Below are 27873 nucleotides of genomic sequence, written 5' to 3'. Positions count from 1 at the left end.
ATGAGCCAAATGGTGGACACTGTAAGCTTAATCAACGAGTTCCTCATCGGACTCCTGATGAGCCTGAGTAAACTTCATCATAACCACATCCAGAACTTTGCTGTTCCCAAACCGCTTAACAAGCTTATGTATCATGAGAGTATAAACAGTGGATGGGTCACGATCGAGTACGCCATTGTCGCCACGATTGACTCAACACAGGTAATTAAGCCTTGGTACTTTCCTAATAATATAGTGTTTTCTCTGATATAGCTGTCATATTAGGATTCCGGCTTTACAGCTAGTGCCCTTTGACAGGAACAAGAAGCACACAGTTACTTGGGTGATGGAAGCTAGCCTCTCACGAGGATAAATTGGTGTCTACATCCCAGTTATACCTGGTGGACTAAGCCTACCATACAATAAGATAAGGCACCTCCAATTTTATTAATATATGTAGTTTAATACTGTAGTTTGATTGGCTGTATATATATAAATTTAATATAAACTAGTGTAATAAACTTGTGAACAATACATCGCCAGTGAAAGACCGGCAGCGTAGCCTCGAGCGAGCTCACGAGCCCCTCAGCCCAGCCTCACTCAGCGGTTTCATGGGTGTCAACCACCAGTTGGTGGCGTGTTATTCCGTGAAGTGATAGCGCTTATGTTAAACGCCAGCCAAATTAGTTGCTGTGCCCTCGCAAGATTATTCACATATTTTGTGGTGTTAATTTCGCGAGAGATTATCCACAAATTTTCTGGAGTTAATTTCGCGAGGTCACTAATAATATTTAATACTTCTAGATATTAATAGAAGTTTCTAGAGGCTATCATCAAGAATTGTGTATTATTTCTCTTAAATAGAGAATTATTTAATATATATTGCACTAGTGTTCACAATACAATATTTACCAATTGCCAACCCACAACAGGGTATGATATACATTGACTAGTGTGTATAGATAACCTAGTCCCCTATTACCATTGACTAGTTGAACTATTTATTGTTCATCCTAGTCCCATTTATTACCATAGTCTAGTTGTACTACATTAAACAACCTAGCACCATTAATAAATGGTGCAAACCCTATTTTGGGTGTAATTTTTATCAACTCGAGTTGAGTTGTGTATATATATAAATTTACTTATGATCATTACACCTTTGAGTGATTAATTAGTGTCTATACCATCCTAGGGTGATAATTGAGGAGCTAACCTAAGGGTACCTCCAGTGACACTGGTTTATCACTCAATTCATTAGTGTGTATGAGTGTATATATATAATGTGTATTAATTTTAAGTGTTAACCTCTAGAAGAGGTAGGATTAAAGCCTAGTGATTGCAGAATTTTATCCTAGGCTACCATTAGTACTTGTTCAGCATTATGAGCAACCCAAGTACAAGCCCCACAAGGCTTCACCAACTAGCCATATGGATAATGCAGGGAGAAAGAAAAGAACCCTTGCAGGTCTTAAAGGCCACTTAACAAGACAGATCAAGAAATGTGAAGATTTGTCACAACAATCTCCAGTTGATTATGCTGACCTGGAAAGCTATTATCAAGCAGCTGCAGGTAAATTTGAGCAAATCAAATGCCAAATAGCAACATATGTGGCTGAACTTGCCAACACCAATTTATCAGAAACAGAAATAGACGACATTATGGTTGATCTAGCGAGTTATGAAGATCACACTCAGGCCACGCTACAGCCTTACGTCAAATTAATTGCCCAGAACAAGGCAACAACATCAACAGTTTCATCTAATACAAGTCAAGCAGTGGCTCGCCCTCTCCAATTAATTTCCCAACTTTCTTAGGAAAAGACGAGGAAGATTGGGACGAATTTTGGAAAAATTCGTTGACCTTGTGGACTCAAAACAATCTTTATCTAAGAGTAGTACATTCTCTTATCTTCAAGGTCAATTATCAGGTGAGGCTAAAACAGTAGTATCTCATCTGAGATTAATTAATGATGACTATGATCTGGCAGTACAACTCCTCAAGGATAATTATGCTGATCCAGAAGTAGGAACATCATATTTAGTTCATGAGCTGTTGCATTTACCCCCACCGGAGGCTTCAGCTGATTCACTCCAAGTCTTCAAGCTGGAGGTAGAATCATGATCAAGGCCCTCAGCCTGACAGCAGATACAACCGGGGCTGAGTGGGTCTTGAAAATAATTGTCCAGGAGAAAATACCTAGGGACATATTGAGACAAATAAGTGCTCATTACAATAAAAGTATCTTATCCATGAATGAAATATCTGAGGGTTTACGTTCAGTAGTTCATCAATTACGAACACATGACAAATTAAAACCACCAAGTAAACCTTCAGAAATCAATAATAGTAAACCACAGAGTACCAAAGGGACTCCAAATCAATCTAAACAATATAATTCCACACCAAAGTGGAACAGTGGCAGTGTGGGCATATGTTGAAATTTCCAACACTAATACACTATTATTGTATTATAATAAATCATTATTATTATATACTAATAATAATATACAGTAGTCACTAAATTTACTAACAGTAATGTTAACATAAACTAACCATTATATCTGCGTATTAATGCTAGAATTCTTACGAAATAGAGCCGCAATATTGCGTCAGATAATGTCTAGTTAAACACATTTATTACCAATGTGCTAGAGAATTGAATGTGGTTCTCTAAAATCATCAGTATTCCGTATGATAATTATTTACGGATAACATAACTCCCAAATAATTCTAAATCGAGAGTTTTTAGTTACAATTGTTATCAAGTAATAGTTTTTCTGCACGCGTGAATGCCATGGAGTAAACTAAAATCTTCTCCATTTCTCATTTAACACCCTAAGACGAGAATGCGATAATATTTAAATCCCTAGAATCACAACCCAATCCTTATTAAGTATTTCAACCACCATTGCACGAAATAGTAGTATTCGTGACTAATAATTTATGTAGTGAATGCAAGACGCGGGTTGGAAGGAAGGAGGAGACGCCATTGTGTTGTGGATTGAGCAGCCAGCGTGCATACTTGGACAGAGGAAAGTCGTGGCGTCAGAGTCTGAGACACGTGGCGTTGGGGAGTTATCAGCAAGAATTACACTGATACCCAACTAATAACGAATAATTATTCTTCCACGTGCTCCATAGTGCTCGGTCAATCAATAACGCGTCGAGAATCAAGCCAAACTCTCAATCACGTGTACAACATCGTGGAAGTTTGAGACTGAGACGCGATATCGGCAGACTTCAGCATTTACTGCACTCATACTGAGTATATTTTCTTTTTTGATGCATCATTAGAGATTGTATATTTTGTGGGTAGTCTGTCGTTACATAGTGGGACGACAACTTCTCTTCTTCTTGAGAAGAGGTGCAGTTTGCATGAAGGGTTTACCCTCCCGATGATGCACCAGGGAAAATGTAGGGAGATGCGTCGACGTTAAGGAGGAGAAGCAAGTCAAAAGTGTTAGATGTGACGGGTCGTAGAGAGAGGAGTGGCGACGAAAACAGAGGGGGACGTTAGAGGGAGACTCCCCACACTGTGGGCGGGGCGATGAAGTCACGGCAGCAGCTAATCAGACGTGAACTAATACTTTTCTGGGAACTTGTATATCGGAAAGCGCAAGCAGTACGCCTCCCAAATCACCCACGTGTCATCGGGCACCTGGCCACCAGGCGGTGGCCTCGGCTGAAACATCTTATTCGGCACCCTATACACAAACTCCTTCACCCGCGACACCCAGACAGTGGACGAGCACCACGGGACCGGAAGCACCCAGGCATCCCGATAAGGGCCCAACACCGGACCCCCACAGGGCACAACCACAGCAACCGGGACTAGGCTTCCCCCAGACCGGGGCAATGAAGGAGGGGGAACCGAAGGGGATGCTGGCGCGGCATCGACCCCACCACAGGGCACAGGAGCCGAGACCCCCCGGCGCACATCTTTCCGCAACATTCCGACAAGGTCCCGATCATCAGGGACCACCCCCCACTGCGGAGATCCAACAGCAGGAGACGCAGGAGAGGCACAGGTAGCAACTTCGGAGCCCCTCACAGCACCATCATCCACGGCAGTGGACGCCAGAGTATCATACTCCCCCACCTCCTCCCAAGGCACACAACGAAAGGGAGACACACTCCGAGCCCGCCGCGAACGCTTCGAGACAGGCCGCACCACACCACGCCCAGCAGGCCCCGCCGCAGGCACATCCACCATCGTCATATCCACACAGGCCACACCCGCACCGTCCGAAGAGTCCACAGAGGCCACATCACCCACACTGTCTACATCATCCAGGGAAACAGCCTCAGAGCACCGATGCGCACGCTTCTGCAAAGGGATGGAAAGAGCAGAACTACAGTCGTCAACACACACAGGCACGGCTGGCACCTCACCATGCCGAAGCACCCCCTCCAAAACAGCAGAACCCGCGTCCCGGGAGCCGGTATCACATCCACAGGCGGGGGCGGGACATGGACCTCTACCGGGACACTCTTCACTACACGCAGCGCAGGCGACGGCCCGACACCCACACACACCGGCTCAACAACCCCAGGGGCCACAGCAGTCACCTGACGTGTCGCCATAAAACTCGCCTCAACAGGCGGAGCAGCAGACAGGCAATTAGGCGCCACAGGCACAGCACCCACTCCGTCCTCAGAAACGTCCGAACGCAACAGGGGCGGAAAATTCTCCGTACGAAGAACATGCACCCGACCAGTTGCTCCCACGTCGCAGCCAGATGACCCTCGTGACCACACCGATAACAGGTGCGCGGTTGACCCCGGTACAAGCAGCGGAGCGTGTAACTCAACACGGACATCGACGACGGTACACTACACTTCAGCGACATCGTCAGGGTGCGGGAGCCGTCAAGCATACCAACACAGTGCCCGGCAACGACCTTGTTGCAACGAACACTTAACACTGTCCCAAATCGTTCAAAACAGGAGGTTAAAAAGTCGTCCTGAAATTCGAAGAAGCCACCATGCACTGCCACAGACGTCAAGGTGACACTAAGATTTACCACCTTAACGGAGCCAGCATTATCAGGGAGAGGGTAAACACGCCCCTCACACCGCTCGAGAAACGCCTGAAAGGCAGCCTGGAGGCAGAACTTGACCACAGCACGGTGGCCCTGAAGCAGCTGGATGCCCACCAGGTCAGACAGCTGTACATGTAGCACGTCCACCAGGGCGACACCAAGCAACGGATGGTCCACCGGCACCGTAAACGTGAGACCAGCCGACAACGTTCTCTTCATTGGAGGGCGAGACGTTCCCATGGCTAAGTCGAACGTCACCCTGTCAGTGGCAAACCACCACCAGCAGGGTAAACTAGCAATCACCCAACGTAAACACCAGCCAGGAGCGGAGAGACCTCAGGAACGTCCGACCTCAGGACGACAACAAATCCAAAGTTAGCACCGCATTAATATTCATTCTCTCTTTTCATAAATTTTGAGATTTAAGTAGCCTAGTTCAATGCTACGTAATATCCTTTAAATTACAGCTCGTATGTGAGGAGTCAACGAGTCGTTAACTACATTCGTGTTATTCACCTCTAATGGCTTCTATGTGGAGATCCTGAGATCACAAGGACGCAGCACGAACGATGTCATAGAAATCGTCTTAAAGCTAAGACTTTTTGTACACATTTAATTATTCCATTTTATTATACATATCCATAGTATTATCATATCGAATATTTACCATATGAGTTTTGGAAATTGATGTGTTTACTGAGATGATTGCTCTTTAATTCTAACAATCATTAATATTCTCTATTTGAATTTACCTATTGATTCTATAATATTTTTGGTCATAATATTCTTTACTCAACAATGAACTGGTGACGAACCACACTAGTTCCTAGACGTATATGAAGTTCTAGCAATACCCCCCCCCCCCAATGTAGGTGTTTGAGGCTCTGACTTTAGTTATTTAATCATACAGTGCATTATTTATTTAAGTGATTATTCTTTCTAATATTTATCCATAGACACTGGTTCTTCCTTGTGTTTCTAATGATCACTTTTTATTAGTTTCCCTTTCTCAAAAGTAGGTGGTCCTTCGTTATTATATAAAATAAGTAAGTAATTAAATAATTGAGTCAAGTACCAGATATCCCACATTAAGGTCCTTATCGAACCGGATATAGATATATACATACTAATTAGTAATAACTAATCACCGTGTGAAGTAGTCTAGACTAACCATATTTATTAATTGTGTCTACCAGCAGTGTACCACATAGGTTAGCCTAATTCACACCAATTCATTTGCTACTTATACCTCATGTATAAAGTAGTACTCGTGGGACACAGTCAATTACCCACAACACTTAGACCTATGCCTCATACTGAGGTGAGAATCTTCAGGTTACCAGGAGCAACAGCTCATAACTTCTATAATAATTCCTCACTAACACCAATTATGTGTTAACTATTTGGGCTATACAAATATTTCAATATACGGCTGTCAGCAGACTGTCCATTATGCCTAAATTCAATCCATAATCACTGATTCACTCAAGTCAGTGGATTCATTAGCTTTTTAGGATCCAGTATACTAATACAAATTGCTGATCCCATACTAAATAATCATTACTAACCCTGATAACTATGTTATTATTATGTTCTTAACTCTGCTCTCATCTCTCTATATTATGCACTAATCTATCCCTATCTCAACTATGGTATCTGTGCATGGGGTTCAACCACTGCAAACCACCTCAAGTCCATCATCACCCAGCAAAAATCTGCTATCTGAATAATATCAAATTCTGCTTTCAGACAACACACAGCCCCCTTGTTTAACTCCCTAAACATGCTAAACATAATCTCACTCCACAAATTCTCTTGTGTCAACTACATTTACAAAACCCTGTTCTTAAATGCAAATCCTTGTCTGAAACTCTTCCTGGACAGATGTAATAGGACCCATTATCACACACCAGAAAGAAATATCTCTTTAATATCCCCAGAGTTAAACTTAATCTGTGTAAACACTCTATGCAAATAAAGGGACCCAGTTTATGGAACTCACTCCCTACTGAATTGAAAAGCTGTCCAACTTTTACATCATTCAAATTCAATACTAAAAAGTACCTAATTTCATCTTCATAGTTTTTCACTTTTTGCCTTAAAATTGCACTGTATCTATTGCTACCCATTCTCCCAACCTTTATGTTCCCAATTTGAACATCTTTACCATTGTGATCATTGCTGTTTTCTTATATGTGCTGCCAATTGTTGTATGGTGTTTATAAATCTTGTTTATCTGTATCTTTTGCTACCCAGTCTCCCAATCTTTATGTACACATTCTGAACATCTTTACCATTGTGATCATTGCTGTCTTATATGTGCTGTCAATCTGCTGTATGGTGTCTATTAATCTTGTTTAAATTACTAATCAAGTTGTCAATGTAATCAATCAGAGCTTTAATATAACAATGTGCTTTAATATACTTACTTATCTCTCTCATCTCATTTTTCTCTTGTAATGTATCTTTATCATTTATCAATTCTGATTGAAATTACCTACTTAAAATTATCTGCTAGATTAAGGACCTGCCCGAAACGTTGCGCGTACTAGTGGCTTTACAAGAATGTAAATACTGTACTATCCAATGTATTCTCACAAACCCAATGTACCTTCTTGTATATAATAAATAAATAAATAAATAAATAAATAACATTTTATTCCACAATTAGGAAGTACATTCAGGAGTTAAATATTATTTACGGCAGTAGAATACTTGCCAAACACAATGAATTCTCTTGTGTTCATTTAATTTCTTATACACATAATTTCTACCAGTGTATATATTATATAAAATTACAAAAGCCAAAAACATAGCACTATTTGCACATTATTGCACCACATTTATTGTAGTTATTATGCCAACCCAACAGAGGTAGGATATTTCAGACTGACACGGTACTAAGATTTGTACAAATTCAGTCTACACCATTAGCTGCATTAATAGGTAGGATTATTACCTAACTAGTACTGTTAGACAGTGCTGGTGCATTATTAATTTATGTAGTGCTGACCCGAATGGGTGGGATTAACCATTTATTGTGTAATTATATTTTATTGCATATTTCCATGTACATCTTTGAGTGTTACTGTAAGTTCAGTATCATCAGTACCCATCCAAGGCTGATTTTGAAGAGCTAAGCTAAGGAACACCTGTAGTGAGACCAAGGTACCACTCAAATCTTAGTTGCTTATTATTAGGTAGGTAGTGTTATGATCTCAGCCTGCAGGAGAAACGAGTCTCCCTCCTTGAGAGTTATTCATCAAGCCTGGCCTGACCTAACCAGAAGGTCTAAGAAATATAGAGGTGATAACACATATGTAAAATAATTGCTTGGATATATATAACAATTCGAGATTATGGGCAGTGAAGAAGAAAACAGATAAATGACTGGTTAGGAGATGTGGACATTTTGCTGGAGGCGTGAGTCTCACTTCTGGAGGGGCTTTGACCTCACTTGAGGCCAGACATCGCAGGGCAAAAGCCGCGCTTCGTTGAGCTCCCGTCAGAAGGGAACCCCTAGTGATATATCGAAGAGAAGAGAAGTGTGTAGACGTGCCAGCTGTAGAATCGAGCTGGGAACGTTGTGGTCTCAAGTCCTGGTCGACAAAGAGGAGAGTATTAAACCGCCCAGAGGCATTATTGTGAGCCATGGAAGCGCCCTGACCAAGCTTCGTCAGAGGGAGGAGCGCCCTCGACCAGAAAATCTGTGGTAAGCACGATATACGCCAGTTCGTAGTGATTGCTTGTAGTTGGTCGTGTGCCCAGCGACAGTAGCAATGTTTATTGATAAGTTAGACATGTTTTAATAAGGCAGAAGGTCTAAAATAAGAGAGTGGAGAGGGAGGAACACGGAGCGACGTCCGTCCCCTCTGAGCGCTGGCAGGCAACTGAGGAAGCCAGCTCCTGACAGTGAAGGACCCTCCCTGAGTGAGGAGGCCCGCCGGGCGAGGTGGAGTATGGACCCGCCCAAAACGGGGGAGTCCACTCTCACTGTATGCAGAGGACAGATAGAGGTTTGAGGCAAACATATTGTGTGATTATTTTTGTTTATGTGTTGAGGGGGAAACATTTTTATTGGAGTGTCGATGGGTTGCAGGTTTGTCTTTGGGGAAGAAGTTGCTGAGAACTTCAAAGCCAGCACAGATGAAGTAGTTGATGAGACTCCAAGGTAGTGGAACAGAGGATCTCGAGCTGTGAGGAGAAGCAGTGAAGAGGAGTGTCACGTGCTTCTGTAGAGGTGGTGAAGCACCATAGTTGCTCGAGGAAACTTCATGGTGTAGCAGCCAGGAGAGCTGTGGAGGACCCTAGCAGAAGGGTGAAGCACCGTAGTTGCTCAAAGAAACTTCATGGTAGCAGCCTGGAGGAGCTGCAGAGGATCCTGGTAGTGAAGCCCGGAAGAACCTAAAGATATCATTGTAGTGAACTTCCAGAGGTGGAAGGGAAGTTCTGGTGGATTACTTGTAAGGAGTTGATAGTGTTTGGTTGTCATTAGCGTGCAAGACGCATGAGAGGTGAGTGATTGTTTGTATCCTTATGTCAAGGAATGTTTTATACTGAAGTTTAGAGTTACAGTCGTAGGCTGGATTACCTACAGATGTATGTGTTCTAGGACTGATAGGGTGATCGATTGATCATTGCTGTGTATCAAGGAACATTTATACTGATATATGTTATTGCATTCACATGCTGATTTTCCTTGTACAAGTTTATATATATATATATATATATATATATATATATATATATATATATATATATATAATATATATATATATATATATATATAAATATATATATATATATATATTTATATATATATATTCTCTTGCTGATAGTGCAACAGTGTATGTAGACTTGACCTACTTGAGGAGGTTGATAGTATCAGGTGGTGAATCAGAAGATAGGATACCACATGGTAAACTGATAATAGAGTTCTGATGGTGTGGGAGTGCACCCTGATTGTAATGGTATAGAGTATAGGATTCATTATTATTATATGTGTATATGTATTGTGTATGTGCTCTGTCCAGTAAATGTATTCCAATTTGCTGGTATTTGACCTTGTCCTAGTGAGGCTTCCATGAAATAGTACAGAAGGAGAGAGAGAGAGAAAGAACCAAGAACCACTGCTGTGGACAGGGTAGAAGGTAATACTAATAAGTCAAAGGGGGATTGAGGAGATCATATTACCTAAGGAGAGAGTGGGGAGTCACAGCGGCTCGAGTGGGTGTGTGCATGTGACAACGAGGCTAAGTGTTGGAGCCGCATCCCCTAAACGTGTGACGTTGAGCCCCTCTCCAAGAGCCAGAAGCGCCAAGGGTGATCTCCTAGTGAGGTATAAGCACTCTACCGAGTTGTGGGTTGGGTTGTCCGTAGAGAAGGATCAACACGACAACACCAACCAACCCACAATCTATAATAGTAGCTAACCTCTAAGTGAGGTAAATTACAATCAGCCTCAAGAAAATATCAGGCTGTCAATAATTATACCTGCTCTACATAAAGGAGGAAGTGCCATAGCTGTACAAGTAACTATATAAGCCCTATAAGGCTCAAACTTACAGCCAGAATGGCTACTCCTGCACAGTTAACGAGAATCTGTATTGGCCTGAGAGGTCTTCAAAATCACCTATCAAAACTACTTGACAAATGTGACAACTGCTTAGGAACCAACTCAGTTGACTTCTTCGAGCTAAACCTTTCCACATAGGTGGCTAGCCAAAAATATGTCCAGGTGAAGGATATAATCGAGTCTTATAGGAACATACTCCTTAGCAGTAATACTGACCCAGACGAATTGCGTCTGATAGAATCTGATCTTGCCAACTATGAAAATATCATTCAAGACAAGTTAGATCAATATAACAAAGTGCTTGCGACACAAAATGTTCATGAGTGGATAGAACATTTTTGTAGTAGACCTACACCCGAGCAAGCACCCAGCTCAGATGAAATACATGAGCTACCTCAAGATGAGGAGAATCCTCTAATCGATACTGATCACTACACAGGATCAACAACTGAAGTTCAACCTTCATTTTCTAACATCTCATCTAATACTACTTCACGTAATAATTTATTTACAGAGTCTGATCAATTTTCAGACAGCTCTTCTCAATGTTCTCTGGATTCTATAAAGTCAATGCATGAGGCTACTGAATTAACTAGCTCCTCATAGGATCCCAAAGAAACAAGTGAAGCTGTAGATGAAACTCTTAGTGAAGCTGCAATAATCAGTGAATCTGAACCAGAAAATGATAAAGCTAAAGCTGCAGCAGCAGCCGAAGCTGTAATTAAAGCTGAGGCTAAGCAAGAAGCCTGAAGCCACACAAGTAATGGTCACAATTACTCACACCAGCCTTCTAAAGTAAGTGCTAACAATGAGAAGACTGTTATAAACCTTGTACATCAATTACTAGATTTATCTCCACCAGAACAATCAGTTGACTCTTTACAAGCCTTTAGTTTTCAGCTTGAGTCACTGTTAAATTCCTTCAGTAAAGAGGTGGATCACCCAACTGCTGAGTGGATGACTTAAATTATCATCCAAAGAAAATTGTCTGGTGACACACTCAATAACTTATATGTATACCAGAATGGTAATGCCCTGTCAATGCAAGATATATTTACAGGTTTGCGCAATATAAGCAATCATTCAGCAAATCAGGCACTAAATGCCTCTTCTGAATGCACCGAAACTGTACCCACATCAGTTTCCTTACCTGGAACTCCTAAAGTGACACTGTCACCAGGTAATAAGGGTACTAATAATCGATGTAATAACAATAAGTTAAACACTGATTCATCAGTAAGGCCCAAGAGCCCCACAGGTGCTCCTAAGAGACCTAATAGTCCAAAGAGCACTCCCAATAACTCCACAGGTGCTCCTAAGAGACCTAATAGTCCAAAGAGCACTCCCAAGAGCCCAGTAATGGCTCCCCAGAGTACACCAAGTGCTCACAAGAGAATAAATAACAAGCAAATGCAAGCAGCAAAACCATCTCAACCTGCAGTTACTGTTTTACCTAAACCGGTAACCCCTAAACGAGCTGTAGGATGGGGAATGTGCTTGTTTTGCAATCAAAAACATTCTCTGTACAAATGTACTAATTACCCTAATAGAGACACAAGAGTCAGACGACTCAAACAGTTACACAAATGTACCAGGTGTCTCAAATCACATAATGTTAATAGCTGTGACACCCCACTGAACACCTGCAATAGGTGTAGAAGGGGCAAGCATCATGCTGCACTCTGCAAATTAGTTAGGACAAATTATGTCAATCCTAGAATAGGAGGTAGAGAATCTACACCAGTACAGTGCTGTAAGGTGCGAGATGTGTACAGCGTAATTTCACAAGCATCTCAAGTGGATGCTACTTTGCCCACTGCCCAACTTCAAGTAAAGAACAGAGGAGCCAAGATCACCACTCGTGGACTATTTGATCAAGGTTCCCAGAGAACTTTCATAACTCAGAAAGCGGCAGAGACACTCAATTTACAACCAATCAGACAGGTAAAATTAAACTTGTCAGGGTTCATGATAAACCGAGGAACTCATAAATACTCAGTAGTTCAACCGCTTGTACGACTAGGTAGTCATGTCAAGGCTGTCCAAGCCATTGTTGTAGATCAAATACCTTTTGACCTAAATATTAAGGGTCTGGGGTACACAGCCCACTTCCTGCAGGAACGTGAAATTAATTTGGCTGACAACAAGTTAACGTCTGACCGCCTTAACAATGTATATGTACTAGTAGGAGCAGACTACTATTACCAGTTCATAACTGGACATGTTAAACGATTGGGCATGAATATGCTCCAATCTGCAGGTGGCTACTTACTTACTGGTAAAGTTCTGAATGTGAACAAGCCTAAGCCTGCCAACAATAACAAATTAGTCAGCAGTAAATCAATTCTCCAGCAGCAAGCTAAAATGAGAAACACAGCTGAGTAATAAACCCAGATTGAATGTAGTACAATTAGCATCGCCGAGATGTTTCATAGCTCTCAGTGGAAAACCAGTGGTCCGTACCTAAACAAGTACAAGTCACAGTGACCAAGCCATTGAATCCACTGCAGACCTAGAATTATTCTCGACAAGTAATAATTGACCACACTCAGTCTCCCTAGGTAAATTATAATGTTAGGCTAGAGAATCTAGCACTCCCTAGGTAATCAATAATGTTAGGCTAGAGAATCTAGCACTCAATGCATCTAGCATTTCCTGAATTTAGCAATACTATGAAGTCATCAAGCAACTTCTATAATTATAAATTCACTGGGACCAAGGTCCAAATACCTGCGCTTAAGGTTTGCCAAGAAAACTTATTAATACAATGTTTTCTGCACTAAGAGTTAGTGAAATTACTTGCATCAATTTTTGTTTGAGTTGTTTTTCTTTCGTTTCTGCTTAATTATTGTAGGAGCGCAGCATGAACAAACTTGCAAACTTACCAATACGTAAGTGAGTCTACAGAGAACTAATAACCCGTGAAACGTTTAGGTTGGGAAAATGTTATAAATTATCTTTGAATAGGATTAATCGTAGCAGTAATTTAATTTCCAGCAACCTTAGGTTTCCCTTTGTTTAATGCATTATCATTACACATCAGCATTGTTAATTAACATGCTTAATGAGCTCAATATAGCTCACCTTTGAATTAACGTAATAATTGAGCGCTTTATTGTTCCCCATGTGAATACGAGCTCAATATTGCTCGCCATGATAATTGAACGATACAGTGCTCCACCTCGTTAATTCGAGTTCAATATAACTCACCCTGTTAACATGCTTAATGAGCTCAATATAGCTCCCCATGTTAACGAGCTCAATATAGCTCACCCTGTTAACTCTGTTAACGAGCTTAATATAGCTCACCATGTTAACGAGCTCAATATAGCTCGCCCTGTTAACTGTTAACGACCTCAATATAGCTCACTCTGTTAACTGTTAATGAGCTCAATATAGCTCAACCTGTTCACGAGCTCCATACAGCTCCCAATGTTAATTCGAGTACATTATTGCTCACAATTTAGCTAGAGTAACTCCATTAAGAATTAGTGAGTTATCACATTTAGCTTAGTCCTCTACTTAGGTAGGTTAGAAATTTAAACCATTTATTTAGGTAGGTTTAGGGACTTTAGTTAGTGTCAACTGAGTACTAGCCTAGTCTGTACTCACAATTAATTACAGTTGACTATACTTATAGAGACTGATTTAATAAACTCAATTTTAATTTAAAAGTTGAGGATGTATTAATGAGTTTACAGTGTCAAGCCTATGAGCTGCCATTCAATTAGCTCATAATTCAGAATGACTAGGCTACTAATCTCACTGTCGACTCAGAGCCTTCCTTGATTTTAATGAATAAACCTTTTCAGTTCTCTATTACACTATTTTAGCTAGTTAGCAAATTAGTTATATCATCAGTCAGAATGACTACTGCACGGCAGTACATATTAAATCAAATTTCCTCATTTGATTTTGGGGTGATCATGATGCTGCGTGATGTTATTGTCTAGTAACTCAATAGTTACAAGTCACAGCGACCCAAGACAGTGACCTTACTGTAGTGTCATAGTCGCCTTGATCTTGAATGAACCAATAATACTTTACTGTATAATAATGTAGAATACAATTTATACAATAATGTTATCAGTTCTTAGGAATTTTTTCTGAGTTTGCCTATAATTCAACTACTACGTAATACACCATTACATGTCACTGTGACCCTAGTTGTTGAGTTTATTGTAAGCTTTAGAGGGTTCCTGATTACCGATAACTTAATCATTTAATATTTCAATGTTTAATCCTTAATATGTTTGTATAGGCTATCAACTATAACATTATTTCATCTAGAGTATCTAAGAGTTTGCAAAAGTTTAAGACTTAATAACATAAACGTTACATGTCATAGCGACACTAGTCACAGAGTATATTGTAGGCTTTATTAGTCATTAACTTTATATGATTCACAATACCATGTTTCATTCAACATGATTTCCTTTGCAAGACTTTAATTTCTTGTATGTCCTTGACAATTACGGGACATCCGTTACGTGTGTACTAACATACTAACATTAATACTAACTTCAGGATAGGTATGTCAGTACTCAACATTGCACTGCGACCCGAGAAATCTCCCCCCGGAGTTATGTTGAAAATTTCCAACACTAATACACTACTATTGTATTATAATAAATCATTATTATTATATACTAATTACAGTAGTCACTAAATTTACTAACAGTAATGTTAACATAAACTAACCATTATATCTGCGTATTAATGGTAGAATTCTTATGAAATAGAGCCGCAATATTGCGTCAGATAATGTCTAGTTAAACACATTTATTACCAATGTGCTAGAGAATTGAATGTGGTTGTCTAAAATCATCAGTATTCCGTATGATAATTATTTATGGATAACATAACTCCCAAATAATTCTAAATCGAGAGTTTTTAGTTGCAATTGTTATCAAGTAATAGTTTTTCTGTCACGCGTGAATGCCATGGAGTAAACTAAAATCTTCTCCATTTCTCGTTTAACACCCTAAGATGAGAATGCGATAATATTTAAATCCCTAGAATCACAACCCAATCCTTTTTAAAGTATTTCAACCACCATTGCGCGAAATAGTAGTATTCGTGATTAATAATTTCTGTGGTGAATGCGAGACGCGGGTTGGAAGGAAGGAGGAGACGCCATTGTGTTGTGGATTGAGCAGCCAGCGTGCGTACTTGGACAGAGGAAAGTCGTGGCGTCAGAGTCTGAGACACGTGGCGTTGGAGAGTTATCAGCAAGAATTACACTGATACCCAACTAATAACGAATAATTATTCTTCCACGTGCTCGGTCAAACAATAACGCGTCGAGAATCAAGCCAAACTCTCAATCACGTGTACAACATTGTGGAAGTTTGAGACTGAGACACGATATCGGCAGACTTCAGCATTTACTGCGCTCATGCTAAGTATATTTTCTTTCTTGATGCATCATTAGAGATTGTATATTTCGTGGTAGACTGTCGTTACATAGTGGGACGACAACAAATCCAACGTTAGCACCGCATTAATATTCATTCTCTCTTTTCATAAATTTTGAGATTTAAGTAGCCTAGTTCAATGCTACGTAATATCCTTTAAATTACAGCTCGTATGTGAGGAGTCAACGAGTCGTTAACTACATTCGTGTTATTCACCTCTAATGGCTTCTATGTGGAGATCCTGAGATCACGAGGACGCAGCACGAACGATGTCATAGAAATCGTCTTAAAGCTAAGACTTTTTGTACACATTTAATTATTCCATTTTATTATACATATCCATAATATTATCATATCGAATATTTACCATATGAGTTCTGGAAATTGATGTGTTTACTTAGATGATTGCTCTTTAATTCTAACAATCATTAATATTCTCTATTTGAATTTACCTATTGATTCTATAATATTTTTGGTCATAATATTCTTTACTCAACAATGAACTGGTGACGAACCACACTAGTTCCTAGACGTATATGAAGTTCTAGCAATACCCCCCCCCCCAATGTAGGTGTTTGAGGCTCTGACTTTAGTTAATTAATCATACAGTCCATTATTTATTTAAGTGATTATTCTTTCTAATATTTATCCATAGACACTGGTTCTTCCTTGTGTTTCTAATGATCACTTTTTATTAGTTTCCCTCTTTTCTCAAAAGTGGGTGGTCCTTCGTTATTATATAAAATAAGTAAGTAATTAAATAATTGAGTCAAGCCCCAGATATCCCACAGCATATATGCAGTGGGACCCTCCAAGCCTATAGTTACTGTGTCACCCAAGACCGTGACAGCAAAGGGGTACTGGAAGCTATGGAACATGTTTGTTCTGCCATGAGAAACATTCAGTGTACCACTGCTCTAATTTTCCTAATAATGATGTCCGTGTTGAGCGACTTAAAGATTTGCAACATTGCACGAGGTGCCTCAGAAAACATAACATTAACGACTGTGATACCCAATTACACACCTGTAATAGGTGTAACAAGGGTCAGCACCATGCAGCATTGTGTGGAGATACGAAAACAACGTCTCCAAACCCCAAAGTGGAAGATAGCATTCCCACCACAGTACAGTACTGCAAGGTGCAACAAACAATTAGTGTCAAATCGGCAAAGTCCAATGGTAATACGACTTTGCCTACTGCCCAAATTACCATCCAGAATAAGAGGGCCAAGGTTCATACCCGTGGGTTGTTTGACCAAGGATCGCAGAGAACATATATCACTAAAAGGTTGGCAGATGAACTACAATTAAAGCCTGTAGCCCAGACGACAATCAACATCTCAGGGTTCTATCAGATACAGAACCTCAAGTCTACCCGGTGGTACAACCATCAGTATGTTTAGGCAGGTACGTCTGTCAAGTACAAGCCATTGTGGTGGATAAAATACCAGCAGACCTACAAGTACAAGGTCTGAGAGCAACAGCCAAATTCTGAGAAATAGAGGAATAAAATTGTCAGATAATAATTAAGTCTGATCACCTCACCGACTTCGGTATCCTTGTAGGTACCTACTACCATCGATTCATTGGTAGCCCTGCTAAATATCAGGGCATAACCATGTTAATTCTGCAGGAGGCAAATTACTCTCAGGCCCAGTATTAAGCCTGAGGAGGCCTATGCCTGCAGATAAACAATACCAGTAGAAATCTAAATTTGTCCGCTGATTATATTTCTCCAGTAGCATTATACTAAGGAGATTACAGTCGACTTTAGCAACAGAGGTTGATGTTAATATCATCATTTAAAAGCTGAAGATGAGTTCATGAGGCCTCGGAGGCAAATCAGTCAACAGTAGCCTAAACAGCTACAAGTCACTGCGACCAATGTCACTGAACCCACTGCAGTCTCAGAACCATACTTAACTTTTATGATGGACTATTCAATCCTCTGAATGAATTTACTAAATTAAACCCCAATAAATCTGACGACTGATTTTGATACATTTATTATTTAATCAAGATGAATTCCATGGGCCTCAGTGTTTTTATATCAATGACAAGTTACCTGAACAAGCTTCAAGTTATATCTAATGTCACTGCAGTCCCTGAATCATACATGACTGTAGTACTTGATCACATTCAGTCTTCTGGGTTAAATAATATGTATTTAGGCTATAATTTTAGCCTTTCAAGAGTTAACAGGGGAAATGAAATCGCATTAGACTTCTAATCCCTACAACTCGAGTATGGGACATCCGTCCTGTATGAACAGACACACAAATGTGTGATTACTAACTACTAACATCAAATTAATCTAATAATTCGAAGGAGGAGTGTCGGTATTTGTCTGTTCTAAATAGGACTGCAACCCGTGAGCAGCCCCCGGGGGAATTATGTCGGAAAACCCGACACCAATTATTAATATTACATACAATTGGCAGATAATATTGCTGCTGTTGTATACACAAGTTAACCCATAGAAAATGTAGCTTGAAGTGGAATTTTCCGTCAATAGAAAACGGGATGTCATTGCCACATAGTACTATAAATTCACCAACTATTCTGTTGTGAATTATTCTTAAATACATTAGTCTTTGGAGTTTTACCATCATAAAAACATCTCATTTGAGTTAACTTAATTATCAGAATCAAAATAGAGTAAATGTGACCCCTAATTTCACTTACTGACATCTGGACAAAGTGAGCCAGGAGCGTCAGAGCAGTAGTGAGAGGGGTCAGCCATTGTTAAGACCAGAGACGCTGGGGAGCAAATTCAGCTCCTGTAATTCTCTTGGACGAAGTGTTATGGAGGTCAAATTAGTGTTCTTCCATCATCAACACGCTGCCAACATAAACAAGGGAAGTGTCTTACCGAAACCCGTTTATCTAATCATTTCTGGCCAGTTAATGTTAGGTAGATAAAGGGCGAACCGGTTAGCACGAGAAAAAGCCTCTAAATACAGGTAATTAAGTCTTGGTCCTTATCTTATAAAATATACAGTGTTTCATCTGATATAGCTGTCATATATTGAGGTTCCGGCTTTACAGCTAGTGCCCTTTGACAGGAACAAGAAGAGGAAGCAAGAATTAATCTTGGTACATCAGTTACTTGGGTGATGGAAGCCAGCCTCTCATGAGGATAATTTGGTGTCTACATCCTAGTTATACTTGGTGGACTAAGCTGTACAATAAGATAAGGCACCCCCAATTTTATATATTAATATATGTAGTTCAATACTGTAGTTTGATTGGCTGCATATATATAAATTTAATATAAACCCCCTAATGTGTAAGGACTTATCAAACTTTTTTGATGAGTTGTATATAAAAAGGGTTTCATCTGGTCCAAGTCTCATCATCGTAGAATAAATAGGAAGGGAGAAAAAAATATTGAATTTTGTGCCAAAAATGTTCCAAAATGTTCAAAAATTTACATCAAACAAAAGTGTCAGCTGAAATCATGTCTATGACTCTCAGCTTTCACAGTAGCACATATTAAAAAATAATAATAATTAGTTTTATCCAAAAAAATAAGTTATTTTTTTCTTTTAATTATTTGTTTATCAGACGATTTGCATGAAACCTATTCACCTGACAGCACGTAAGCCTATCTGTAAGGATGCCAATTTTGGAGGAAATTAGTTGATGTCAACCTCAGCCACAGATGTCAGCACCTTAGACTTTAATTTTTAAGGATTTATTTTTCAAGTAACATAAACGGAGTTGCTACTCTGCCATTTTTATTCAATTTACATGAAACTTACACCTTATATGTAAAGTTTATGTCTCTAAAATCTGATGTCAGCGTTTTTTCCTAAGTTCATGTATTGATTTTATAATAGCAATAAACATGATATATTTGCATATATTTTGGTGGGGAATTTTGAATATATGTATTAGTAAAACTAAACGTATTTTAGAAAATCCGCGGCAACAGATGCTTTATTATATGCTAATGTGTCAGAAAAGTGTCATAGAATGATAATATCTGAAACGTGTTGTTATAGTAACTTACTGAAAATATGTAATATTCGTTGAAAAAAAAAATCTCCTTTCTATTTAAGCTGCAGAACTGAAGCTTGGAACAACTTCAGCCCTTTTCATATAGCATAAATAGATCAAAACTAGTCAAAAAAGATTTGTTGACATTGAACAAAGTTTAAAAAACTAACTCATGCACTCTGAGGAGTAGTGTGTCCTCATGGTCGTCCTCCTACCACCGTAACTGGCGATGGGAAACGGCTCTGTCGGGTTGCATATTGGCCATACACACTTAACTCACGGTCACTTAATGGAGCGGTGCCCTTCTCCTTATTGTCCAAATTGCATTGTCCCTCTTACAGTAGTGTATATCCCTGTTGAATGTCCTTACTTCCAGGACAAGCGTGTGTCTTGTTTTCTCTCGATAGAATTCTTGGTGAATCAGATACTTTTGATATCGTTTGCCTTATGCGTTTCTGTTCTCGTATTGGCATCCTCGATGATATTTAGCGCCATCTGATTATTCCACACATTTGATGGTGCTACATAGCCTTCTTGGGTGCCTTCTTTTGATAATTACTTACTTACTTCTCTCTGAGTTCTGTTTCTCATGGTATTCTCCTTAGAAAGTTCCTCATATCGTCGTATTTTCTTCTCTAGTAATTTAGTCATTTTCCTTCCGATCCCATCCTTGGATAGGCTATCCCTACCTCCACCAAATACTCAAATGCTGTGGTCACTCATTCGTATGGGGACCTCAAATGTGACTTCCCTTATATCTGATTCATTCAAGGTGAATATCAGTTCGAGTTAAGCTCGTTCGTCATTACCATTCATTCTTGTGGGTTCCCTGGCGTGCTAGCTCAGAAAGTTTCTCGTTGCCACTTCCAAGAGTTTAGCTCTCCATGTATCTGCACCTCCATGTGAGTCCCCATTTTCCCAGTCTATCTTTCCATGGATGAAATCATCATGATTAAGAGTCTGGAGCCATTCCTGCAGGCAACTGAAGCTGCTCTCCCTATTATATTATTGGTTGCGTTGTTGTTCCTATCAAACTTCTGTCTGGATCTTCTGTCATTTAGGAGAGGGTTGTAAATGACAGCAACTATTATCTTAGGTCCACCCATTGGCATAGTTCCTGTTATGTAATCTTTGAACCCATCACAGCCCGAAATTTCCATCTCATTACATCTCCAGTCCATCCTTATCAGCAGGGCCACTCTTCCACCTACTCTCCCTTCCCTCTCTTTTCTTATTATATATGTGTGTCCTTTGGAAACACTGCATCTGTTATGACTCCTGACAATTTTGTTTCCGAGTCCTATTACATCTGGGCTTTCTTCTTCTTGCGCCCTTTCTGCCTGTTTACTAGCTTTATTGGTAATCCCATCGATGTTTGAGTACATTACCTTTAAGTTACTTTCCTAAATATCCATTTTCACCCTCCCTCCCCACAAGTGTAGGAAGTTGTTCAATGGGCATTGCTACTTAGGTAGGCTCATCCTCCTGTGAGGTAGTTGCCAGGGATTCAGGGGAAGGTGGGGTGAGGGATGGAGGGTTTTGGTCTTGTCCATGTTTGCTTCCTGCCCCAAGCAGACATGGACAAGATTTATATCTTCTTGGGATAGAGGGGCAGGGAGTGCTTGGGGTTGGGGGGCAGTGATTGCTTGGGGTGAGGGCACGCCCTCCTGTGGTGATGTTGACAGGAGTTTGGAGGGGTAAGAGTAGGAGAATGGAGGGTTTAGGTCTTGCCTGGGCCTGCTTGGGGTAGGAAGAAAACCAGGGGATGGGAAGGCAGGGGATACTCGCAATAAGGCGGGAGGAAGGATTTGGGCAATATAGTGGGCATTGTGTAGGGCAAGGAAGGATATGTGCTGGAGGTGGGATGGGGGGGGGCTTGGGGGGGTTAGGGTGTTGCAGTCCCCTTTGGGGTTCCTAGATTGGGGTTCCCCACTCCCTTCTGAGAGTGCTGGGATGGAGGCTGATCACTGGCTCTCTTCCCCCTCTCTGCGCCTTTTCCTTGCATCTGCTGGCCTAATTATCTCATCCATGGTCATGTTCCTATGAAGGTATACCTCTCTGTAATTCCTTGCATTTTTCAGTTTGCTCATCTTTACTAGGATATCCTGTTTGATGGCCTCGTTCCTTAATACTACTTTGATCAATCGCTTTTTGTCTCTGTTGTACCTGGCCAATCTGGAAAAAACTGTTCTGTGTCTCGTTCAGCCCCCCTTCCATTCCTATCTCCTTTAGTATCCCTGACACAGCAGCTTTGTCCTTAGTCCTCCATTCTTCCTGCTTAGAACCTTTTTAATACCTACAATTACTACAGCTTTTTTCCTTTCCATTAGCTGTCTCGTGCATCTAGCTGCCTCCTGTGAAGTTACTGCTTTCATTACAACTTCCTTGACTGTGGACATGGCATCGAGGCTCTTCAGCTTTTCAGCAAAGGTGCTACATCCCCTGTTACCTGGAGATTGTTTACCTGGGCCAGAGTCTCAGGAGGGCCTGTTTTTAGTTTTTTTTTTTATCTTCTCTTGCACTGCACTTAGTTCTATCTGCAGCTTACTTATACTTTCCCTCATGTCTGTCAATTTCCCCCGGATTTCCTTCCATGCATGAGCAATCATCTCCATGTATGGCTCGTCTTGTTCCTCTCCTCCAACTTTGTTCTGTTGTCTTACCATCCTGCTTGACCTGTGTGTGTGTACTCACCTAGTTGTGCTTGAGAGGGGTTGAGCTTTGGCTCTTTGTCACTCTGGGGACAGAGGGACAAAAGGACAAAGGGACAGAGGGAAAAAAATTTTCTAACGTCCCTGTGGCTCATTTGAGTACTCAGTGTCCACCAGTGTCCCCTTGTTCGCGTATCTCCCGTGTTAAATAGTTTATCTTTATCTACCTTGTCAATTCCTTTGAAAATTGTGTAGGTATTAAACATGTCTCCCCTTACTTTTCTGTCGTCCAATGTCGTGAGGTGCATTTCATGCAGCCTTTCCTCGTAATTCATGCCTCTTAGTTCTGGGACTAGCCTAGTGGCATACCTCTGAACTTTTTCCAGCTCCGTCATGTGGTTGACAAGGTATTGGCTCGATGGTGGGGCCATATACTCCAGATTGGTCTTTCATATGTGGTATAAAGGCTCTGAAGAATTCCTTACACATGTTTCTGAAGTCAGTTCTGATGTTAGCCAGCCTCGCATACGCCGTCGATGTTATTCTTTTAATGGTCACTTCAGGAAACAGATTTTTGCTTTATATAAACTCCTAAATCTTTCTCTCTGTCTGTTTCGTGAAGGACGTCCTCTCCCATTCGGTATCCAGTGTCTGGCCCTTTATTTCCTCCGCTGAGTTTCATCACCTTACATTTACATGAGTAAATGCAAGGTGATGCAGCCATTTAGCAGCCATTTCTAGCCTTATACTGTCTTCTGTCTTAATCCTCCTCATTTTTTTGCATCATCAGCAAACATTGAAAGGAACGAGTCTATTTCCCCTGGGAGATCATTTACATATATCATAAACAGTATAGGTCCAAGGACTGATCCTTGTGGGACTCCACTGGTGACGCCTCGCTACTCTGAGACCTTCCCCCCCCCCTCTCACAGTGACTTGCTGTCTTTTGTTGCTTAGGTACTCCCTTACCAGTGGAGTACCTTCCCTTTCACTGCCGTCTGCATCTCCAGCTTGTGCACTAGTGTTTTATGAGGTAGTGTCAAAGGCTTTCAAGGAATCCACAAATATGCAGTCTGCCAAGCCCTCTCTATCTTGCCTGATTTGTGTTGCCTGGTCATAGAATTCAATTAATCCTGTGAGGCATAATTTGCCATCCCTGAACCCATGCTGGTGTAGTGTTACAAAGTTCTTTTGCTCCAGGTGTTCCACTTGTTTTTTCGCACAATTTTCTCCATCATCTTGCATGGAATGCAAGTTAGGGACACTGGCCTGTAATTCAGTGTCTTGTGTCTATCACCCTTCTTGTATATTGGGACTACATTGGCCGTTTTCCAAATTGTGATAGTTCACTTGTTGCCAGTGATTTGTTGTACACCATGGAGAGTGGAAGGCACAGAGCTTCTGCTCCTTCCTTTAGTATCCATGGTGAGATTCCATCCGGACCTATATTTTAACTGAATAAACATTTGAATTTTGAATTTGAATTTGAACTTTTGTCACATATCAAGCAGATGCTTCTTCACCTTCCAACTAGTAATCATAAACTCCTCTAGTGGTGTCTGGTTATATATTCCTTCTCCTATCTCTGGGATTTCTCGTTGCTCTACTCTGAAGATTTTATTTCTTATTGAGTTCCTCACACACTTCCTTGTCGTTTGTAATGAATATGTATGTCCTCAATTTCATTTCCTGTTCCATCACTGTTATTTCTCTCCTGGTGTTGCTTTGCAGCAGTTTAGGCTATTACAAGACTAATTATTCAGTCTAAAATTCACAGCCAGTGCAAGACTCAAAGCTAGTTCAAGACTTTCAACCAGTGCAAGACTCACTACAAGTAGTGGATTCGAGGCCAATGCAAGACTCGCAGCTAGAGCAAGACTCACAGCCAGTGCAAGACACACAGCTAGTGCACGTCTTGCAGCCAGTGCAAAACTCGCAACGAGTGCAAGATTCACAGTTAGTGGAAAACTAGCAGATAGTACAAGCCTTGCAGCCAGTGAAACTCTCGCCGCAAGTAAAAGACTCACATCAAGTGTAACAGTCTCAGCCAGTGCCAGACTCACTGCCAGTGCAAGACACAAAGCCTGTGCAAGACATGCAGCCGGTGCAAGACTCGCAGCAATTGCAAGACACACAACCAGAGCAAGACTCGCAGCTAGTCCAAGACTTGCAACAAGTGCAAGATTCACAGCCAGTGGAAGACTCTCAGATAATGAAACTCTCGTAGCAAGTGAAAGACATATCCAGTGCAACACTGTCAACCAATGCAAGAGTCGCAGACAGTGAAAGACTCACAGCCAGTGCAAGACTCACAGCCCTTGCAAGACTCGCAGCCGGTGCAAAGCTCACCGCCAATGGAAGACTCGCAGATAGGGCAAAACCTTCAGCCAGTGCACGACTTGCAGCCAGTGAATTACTCGTAGCAAGTGGAAGATCCGTAGCCAGTGCAAGACTCGCAGCCAGTCCAAGACTCGCAGCCAGTCCAAGACTCACAGCCAGTCCAAGACTCTCAGCCACTGTAACACTCACAGCCAATGCAACACTCGCAGACAGTTCATTACACGATATCAGTGCAACACATGCAGCCAGTGCAAGATTCGGAAACCAGTGAAGCACTTGCAGCAAGTAGAAGACTCAGAGCCAGTAAAACACCAGCATCTGATGGAAGACTCGCAGAAAGTGAAAGTCTCACAGCCAGTGCAAGACTCGCAGTCAATGCAACACTCACAGCCAGTGCAACACACGCAGCCAGTGCAAGACTCGCAGCCAATGCAACACTCACAGCCAGTGCAACACACGCAGCCAGTGCAAGACTCGCAGCCAATGCAACACTCACAGCCAGTGCAACACACACAGCCAGTGCAAGATACGATACCAGTGAAAGAAATGCAGTAAGTGTAAGACTCGCAGCAAGTGCAAGACATGCAGCCACAACACGACACAACCAGTGAAAGACACACAACCAGTGCAAGACTTGCAGCCAGTGCAAGACTCGTAGACAGTGCAAGACACACGACCAGTGCAAGACACAACCAGTGCAAGACTCGTAGCCACTGCATGACACCCAAGCAGTACAAGATACACAACCAGTGCAAGACTGGAGCCAGTGCGAGACACAAAACCAGTGTAAGAGCTGCAGCCACAACAAGACACACAACCAGCGTAAGACTCACTGCCAGTGAAATACTTGCAGCTAGTGTAAGACTTGAAGTTATTATATGAATCGCTGCTAAAGAAAGACTCAGAGATAGTGAAAGATTCTGAGGTAGTGCAAAGCTCGAAGTCAGTGTTAGACTCGCACCGATTGCAAGATTAGCGGCAAGTGGAAAACTCTCAGCCAGTGCAATATTCACTGCCAGTGCAACACACATACACATAGTGCAAAACTCACATTAAGTGCAAGACTCGCAGCCAGTGCAAGACTCACGGCCAGTGCAAGTCTTGCAGGCAGTCCATGATTCGCAACTAATGCAAAACTCACAGTTAGTGGAAAACTTGCAGATATGGCAAGACCTACACCCAGTTAAAGACTCAGACAGTGTAAGACTCACAGCCAGTACAAGACACGCAGCCAATGAAAGACTCACAGTTAGTGCCAGACTCGCAAACAGTGCAAGACTCGCAGGCAGTGCAAAACGTGCAGTTAGTACAACACTCGCAGCTAGTGAAAGATTCACTGCAAATCCAAGACTCACTGCCAGTTTAAGACTCACAGATAGTGCACTACTTCTAGCCAGTGTACAGACTTGCATCCAGTGAAACACTTTCAGCAAGTTGAAGACTTAGAACCAGTGCAACACATGCAGCCAATCAAAGACTTACAGCCAGTGCAAGATTCACTGCAAGAACAAAACTCACAGCCAATGCAAGACTCCAGCACATGCAGTCAGTGAATATGTGCAGTCAATTTAACACATGCAGGCGGTGCAATATTCGATACCAGTGAAAGTCTTGAAGCCAGTGAAACACTCGCAACAAGTGAAACACTCACAGACAGTGAAACCCTCACAGCCAGTGAAATATTCACAGACACTGAAACACTCACAGTCAGTGAAACACTCACAGCCAGTGAAACATTCACAAACAGTGAAACACTCACAGACAGTGAAACTCACAGCCAGTGAAACATTCACAGCCAGTGAAACATTTACTGCCAGTGAAACACCCACATCCAGCCCAAGATTCGCAGCCAGTGCAAGACTCGTAGCCAGTGTAAGATTCCCAGCACGTGCAATAATCGAAGCAAGAGCAAAACTCACGTCCAATACAAGTCTTCCAGCCAATGAAACACTCGTAGCAAGTAGGAGACTCATAGCTAACACAAAACTTTCATCCTGTGCAAAACTCGCAGCCAGTGCTTGACTCGCAGCCAGTACAACACTCACAGCCAGTGCAAGACTCACAGGCAGTGTAAGACTCGCAGCCAGTGCATGACTCGCAGCCAGTACAACACTCACAGCCAGTACAACACTCACAGCCAGTGCAAGACTCACAGGCAGTGTAAGACTCGCAGCCAGTGCATGATTCGCAGCCAGTACAACACTCACAGCCAGTACAACACTCACAGCCAGTGCAAGACTCACAGGCAGTGTAAGACTCGCAGCCAGTGCATGACTCGCAGCCAGTACAACACTCACAGCCAGTACAACACTCACAGCCAGTGCAAGACTCACAGGCAGTGTAAGACTCGCAGCCAGTGCATGACTCGCAGCCAGTACAACACTCACAGCCAGTGCAAGACTCGCAGTCAGTGTAAGACTTGCAGCCAGTGCCTGACTCGCAGCCAGTACAACACTCACAGCCAGTGCAAGACTCACAGGCAGTGTAAGACTCGCAGCCAGTGCATGACTCGCAGCCAGTACAACACTCACAGCCAGTGCCTGACTCGCAGCCAGTACAACACTCACAGCCAGTGCAAGATTCGCAGCCAGTGCAAGACTCCCAGCCAGTGTAAGACTCGCAGCCAGTGCATGACTCAAAGCAAGTTCAAGACTCGCAGCCAGTGCAAGACTCACTGCACGTGCCGGACTCGCAGTCATTGCAAGAATTGCAGCTAGTGGAAAACTCACAGCCAGTGGAAGACTCACAACTAGTGCAAGCCTTGCAGCTAGAGCAAGACTCACAGTTAGTGGAAAATTTCAAGACAGTGCAAGACTTGCAGCTAGTGCAAGATCCACAGCCAGTGAAATTTTCGCAACAAG

The 27873-nt window shown here is 41.7% G+C and overlaps 1 protein-coding gene across 1 annotated transcript; it reads left to right on the top strand.

Annotated features, from left to right (window-relative positions):
* On the top strand, window positions 1–27729 carry LOC138371077 (uro-adherence factor A-like). Its single transcript, XM_069335738.1, has 6 exons — window positions 1–201; window positions 10739–10878; window positions 24436–24954; window positions 25096–25563; window positions 26406–26561; window positions 27024–27729. Exons 1-6 carry the CDS (start codon window positions 1–3, stop codon window positions 27727–27729), a joined length of 2190 nt encoding a protein of 729 aa, XP_069191839.1.
* The last annotated feature ends 144 nt before the right edge of the window (window positions 27730–27873 follow it).

This window comes from Procambarus clarkii, chromosome 4, assembly GCF_040958095.1.
Source record: "Procambarus clarkii isolate CNS0578487 chromosome 4, FALCON_Pclarkii_2.0, whole genome shotgun sequence".
Lineage (NCBI taxonomy): Eukaryota > Metazoa > Arthropoda > Malacostraca > Decapoda > Cambaridae > Procambarus > Procambarus clarkii.
Note: the sequence above shows the minus strand (reverse complement) of the source record. Positions and strands in the feature narration are given on the sequence as shown.

What these genes read in the sequence shown, in the direction of transcription:
- LOC138371077 (XM_069335738.1), top strand. Translation starts at nt 1, where the DNA reads ATGAGCCAAATGGTGGACACTGTAAGCTTAATCAACGAGTTCCTCATC. An exon ending in GAAAATATCATTCAAGACAA is followed by an intron (nt 10,879 to 24,435) that starts GTTAGATCAATA and finishes CTAATTATTCAG; the next exon opens with TCTAAAATTCACAGCCAGTG. An exon ending in ATACCAGTGAAAGAAATGCA is followed by an intron (nt 25,564 to 26,405) that starts GTAAGTGTAAGA and finishes CACTACTTCTAG; the next exon opens with CCAGTGTACAGACTTGCATC.